General features: G+C 32.3%; 1 protein-coding gene across 1 annotated transcript in view; it reads left to right on the top strand.

Annotated features, from left to right (window-relative positions):
• The first annotated feature begins 698 nt into the window (after positions 1-698).
• LOC105618745 (cullin-3) overlaps positions 699-5,846 on the top strand; it is a 9,554-nt gene continuing 4,406 nt past the window's right edge. The window contains exons 1-2 of the mRNA XM_012200277.1: positions 699-758; positions 5,327-5,712. Coding sequence (XP_012055667.1) covers positions 699-758; positions 5,327-5,712 — 446 coding nt within the window. The remainder of the gene's footprint in view (positions 759-5,326; positions 5,713-5,846) is intronic.

Raw genomic sequence — 5,846 nt, 5'->3', positions numbered from 1 at the left:
TGTCTCTCTCTCTCTCTCGCTCACACTTTTTGTCTCCTTCCCCCTCCCTCTCCGTCTTTCTCTCTCTCTCTCTCCCTCCTCCCCCCCTCCTCTCTCTCTCGTAGTCCGTTCGTCGCTCTTCCCTTCAATCATCGAAAGCGCGCATCCTTTATTCCTCGTAGCCTCGACGTTTCACCTGCCAGTCAAGCCGAGAAGATAAGTGCTCGCTCACGGGATTAGGAAAGGCGTCGTTAAATGTACTCGGCCGCGGAGCGGGAGAGAAAGAGGAAGGGACTTCTACTCGTCGTCGGTCCACACCACGTTGTCTCCGTAAGCAGTGCCGTTCAGTGATCGTTGGTGATCGCGCGTGCCTTATATCGCACACGAAGCACGAAACGAAGCGTGTGATCGTCATCGGCTGTTCCAGGCTGTTCCAGATACGTAAATGATTTTCGCCCGTCGCGCTTAACAGAGTCACAGGCCCGCAACAGCGGTGTGTGTGTGTGTGTGTGTGTGTTAGTGTGTACGTGTGTGTTTTGTGTGTGTGGGTGTGTGTGTGTGTCGTGCGTGTGGTGCGCGCGCGCGCGCTCTGCGCGTGTGTTCGTGTGCGTGTGCGTCGATGTGCACGCGGCGTCGCGCGCTCGTCGAGGCAGCCTTCACGTCGGGACAGCATTTCTAAGGAGAGATACTTCTGACGCGCCCGAGACTGAAAACCCGACATGATGAAGAGCAGTGCTCTGATGAAGAAGGAGAGCAAGATGCGCATACGTGCTTTTCCGGTGAGTAATTACCACGGATCGAGAAACGCCTGGTCATCCGCGCGGGGGTGGAGAGGGGGAGAGAAAGAGAACCCTTCCTCCCTCTCTGCCCCCGACTCCCTCGCCACGAATCCTGTGTGTTTGCCCGTTCCTCTTGTCCTTCCTCCCTTCTTCCCTTCCTCGCTCCCCTTCTCCGTCCACCCTCTACGCGCCGTGCTGTTTTGCGTTACCCATGTATGATCAATCTATTTATTTATTTACTTGTTTATTTTGCGCCCTTGTGTCGACAACGACAACGCGAATGCATCTGGACGTGTATAAACATCATCCCATAACCTACCTGGGATATGGAGCGTCAACTGTAAATAATAGGTTTGTTTCTTCAAATCCTCAAAAATGTTTACACGCAAATGCCTATTTCCTCCAATGTAGATTAACTTTAATCTCGATTCAACTTACTCTTCTTCTTTTTCTAATCTTTAGAACTAGAACTGGAAATAAATCAGATGTAAGATCTTTGTTTTATTCCTACAGTATACTGCGCTAGAATCTTCTTTCTCGCTTTCAAGTATCAAATGTATATCTATTTCACTTTAGGTTTTAAAAGTGTTTATAATTGGCTGCGTTCAGCAGAAAAAGCTTTGCAACTGTTGTAAAATTCTTAGATGTGATTGGTTACATTTGGATCCAGTGAGGAATTAAGGGTAAGATTAATCATATTAAAGATTTTATAACAGTTGCAAAGCTGCTTTTTCTGTTGAACGCAGCTATTGGTTTAACTACAGAAAACAGACCTATAGTAGTCGAGTGTTGAAGAAAGAAAATCAAAGATGCTAAATGTAAAAAGTGTAAGCAACGCAAACATATCTAATCTCGCATCTCTGAACAATCTGGATGCTCCAGATTTCGTATTTTCAATTCACACTTGTGAGGATGGAATTGGCTGTTGCAACAGTTTTATTCGCATATCTTCCCGTTCTTTTCAGCTGAAACTTTCTTGCACGATTAGTGTTCTTAACCCCAGGAAAAATCAAATTTTTTTCCATTGATTTTATGTTGCCAGAAAATTGAAAATCTGTACAATTCATCTTTCGCTTTTCTCTACGTTGCATTGAAGAGAAAACAAGGAAAAAAGAAATGCCGTGTAAGAAATTCAGGTAAAAAGAACAGTCTTCTTGTTTGCACTGGCGACTAAGAAGATTCAGTGAAACTTCCACTATTTTCGTGGATTAAAAGAAAAAGAAACCTCCCACATTCTGAATTTTTGTTTGAAACCTTTCCACTTTCCAGATCTTTCGCAACTCACGTCGCAAGCACAATTTAAAAGTCGATTCATAATCAGATCTTATCTTAAATACAGTCTTAAGAAGTTATGAACCAGAGGACCGTATTAGCGTTTTAAGACATTACTTCAGACAATCTTAAAATAAGAACGGATTATGAATACCATCCTAGGAGTGCTTTCCATTTGATGATACAAGTTGACATAAGCATCATTCTATGCTTCTTGACATTCAGAGAGTGACAAAGATAAAACGACACTTGTGTCGATTTGTGTCATCAAATGGAAAACGCTCAAAAGCTACATATGATCTAAATGCTTTTTATACTTTAATTTCTACAATAAGTCATTAGTCATAAATCAGAAGTTAGAAGCTAAAAATTGACGACTCTAATTAATTAATTTTTAGCTTCTAATTTCTGATTTATTATAGGTTTATTGTATTAATGGCTTATTGTAGAAGGTCCATTATACTTCAAATATCTCAGAATCTTAGAGATTGCAAACAATGAAAAGAATAGAGAATTTCAACCTATTAGAAATCATGTATTGTGGAATACACAGTTTTTGATAGGTTGAAATGCTTGTTCTTTGTACCCTGTTCTCTATTCCTTTCATTGTGTGCAGCCCGTTGATATGTACAACTAAAAAATAAGATTATGGTGATATGTAATCGACTAACGCCCGTTTCCACCAATCTAGTTATTCGTTATTAAAAAAACGAAATATTTCTAGTATATTATGAATTGAACAAACGATAAAATATGACATTAAGCATTTAGCTGTGCTAAGAATTTGATTGTGCACTTTATCACAACTGTCTTTTACACTGCTATAATATAACTATTAATTATCTAATCTTTAGAACTAGAAAAAGATGAAGAGTAAATTGAACCGATACAAAGTTAATCTAATTAGCGAAAATGTATAATACTTGTTCCTAGATTTCTATCAATGTAATTTAATCTTAATCTTGATTTAACTATCTCATCTTACTTAGTTCTAGAAATTAGAAAAAAATGAGTAAACTGAGATTAAAGATAATCTGTAGAATATTGAAACGATTATTAGGTCCAATTTTACAAATGTAAGATTAATTTTAAGAGTTTCGAGGAATTAGAAAAATAGTAATTCTTAATAATAGTAATTCTTAATAAATAATAATTCTTAGAATAGATAGTAAGTTAAACCGAGATTAAAATTAATCCACAAGTGTAAGAGTATTACATCATAGAAGTAATCTTATATTTGTAGGTTTAATTTACTATTTATCTTTCTCTAATTCTAAGAATTACTATTTATCTTTTTCTAAGAATTTGGAAAAGATAAATAGTGAATTAAAAAGAGATTAAAGTTAATCCTGCATTTATAAAGCTGGGTCTAGGAGACTCGGATACTGTTGTTGGAGTCAGTTATCTTTGTTTAAATGAAATAAGACATCTGCAGTTATTTAAAAATAATTAAAAATAAAATTAAAAATAAATATTGTTTATTTAATAATTTATGTGGTGACTATAAAGATTGTTTTTTATTGCTGAACTTTCTTCCTTTCTGTTGAATATCAAATATATATCTGTTTCATTGTAAGTACAAAGAATATGTATATACATACTAATTCAACTATCAAAAGGCTTATTCTTTTTAGACGGTTCATCTTCCTTTCCTCTTCATGTTAGAGAAAAAAAAAGATGAATCGGGGAAGAAAAAGGATAGGTCTATTAACAATTCTTAGATTTGTTGTTTGTCGCTGCACTTGACTACATTAAAACTTTGCTTAACTTTAAATATCTGTTTCATTTTAAATAAAAATGTCAACATCATGTATCAATTCAGTATAAAAAACAGATTTAATAATTAATTTTTCAACTAAATATTAATTGAATTAAATATATAAATTTCAGAACAGATAATATAGAATTAATATTATTCCAAGTTTATCAAACTAGTATCCTTAATTTAGATCTGTATATAAAAAAACTGTATATAATGATATATGTACGTTAAATTCAATTTTACATATAATTATATTTTTCTTATATTAAAAATGTTTTCTTTTACTCTTTGTAATTATGTATCATATACTTCTTCTGTTCTAATATGTAACATATTGGCACCAATTAGCAAACATTAGCAAACGTAATATTTTAATTAAATAAATATGTTGATCAATAAAAATATGTACATATATTTTAAGTATTGTTTGACACATCAAGAAAGAAATTGATAATTAATAGTTACACTATTACAGTGTAAGACAGTTGTGATAAAGTGCAACTGCATAACCATGCTAAATTCTTAAACTGTCATACTTTACTGTTTTTCAAATTTATAATGCTAGAAGTATCTTGTTTTTTAGTCACAAATAACGTGATAAGGTAAAATGACATAACCAGTACTTTATGAAGAAATTAGCATGATGTTAACAAGAATCTATAATTCTGTACTATATTTGTACAAACATTTTGCTTATATTGTTTTTGTAATAGGTTATACATAGAAATATGTCAAAATATATTTCAGCTTGCTTTTTCAGTTTTCGTAAAGCAGACCATAAAAGTTAAATTAAAATATTTAATTTTATTCAAACACTTAAAAGCTTCTCTCTGATAAAGTTTTTTATAATGAATATAATGAATAAATATTGATCTAATTAAAAAAATTGATCTTGCTTTAGATTTAATAGCAAGTTTGTAAATATATTCTCTATATATATTCTCTATATAAACTTACATGCATTGTTTAATAATTGGTAATTATATAAACTGTATATATTTGATATATTATATAACCTAAATATTTTTTGATAAATATCATATGAAATAGTGAAAAAGGAATCAAATAATCTTTTTCTCAAATTCTTTTTCTTATTTGTAAATATTTTTATCAAGGTTATGATAAAGCAAAATATATGAGCAAAATCTGTACATAAAAAAGTTAAAAAAACATGGATTATCAAAATGAAGACTGTGATCTACAGCAAAGGAACAGAGTGATTGAGACAATCCCTGCGTCGGGATTGATACATAAGAGCAATCTTCTTATAATTCGTAACACTCTTGTGAGAGTTATTATCTAGTTATATTTTTATTATTCTTATGCAATAAGCATAAGTTAACATTTTTAAATACATAATTATATTTTTCTATTAATTAATATATTTTATATTTACAATTACATACTATTAAAAATTATTAAGTAAGCATTTATGATTTCTTTTTAAACAGAAACGAATAGAAATGTTGATTTAGTCTTATCTAGTTAGCAATAGTATTTAGTCAATTAACTATCAAACACTATATTTTCACAGACAACTATGGATGAGAAGTATGTAGAAAGTATCTGGGCCTTATTGAAAAGCGCTATCCAAGAGATACAGAAGAAAAATAACTCTGGCCTCAGTTTTGAAGAACTTTATCGCAATGCTTATACAATGGTTCTTCATAAATATGGTGAACGATTGTACACAGGACTGAAAGAAGTCGTAACACAACATCTCGAAAACAAAGTACGAGAGGATGTTCTTCGTTCCTTACATAACAATTTCCTACAAACTTTAAATCTAGCGTGGAATGATCACCAAACGTCAATGGTGATGATCAGAGACATTTTGATGTACATGGACAGAGTGTATGTTCAACAGAATGATGTAGACAATGTGTATAATCTTGGATTAATTATTTTTCGAGATCAGGTAATTTTCTAATTTGTATTGTCTATTTAGAAGTCTTAATATTCTATTGTAATAAAGTCTTTTATATGATAATTGATTTTGCAACATTAAATTGTTATAACTATTTTATATAACTATTTTATATATATATATATAT

Source organism: Atta cephalotes, assembly GCF_000143395.1.
Source record: "Atta cephalotes unplaced genomic scaffold scaffold00018, whole genome shotgun sequence".
Lineage (NCBI taxonomy): Eukaryota > Metazoa > Arthropoda > Insecta > Hymenoptera > Formicidae > Atta > Atta cephalotes.
The sequence above is the reverse complement of the archived record's forward strand: the minus strand, read 5'-3'. Positions and strand labels throughout refer to the sequence as shown.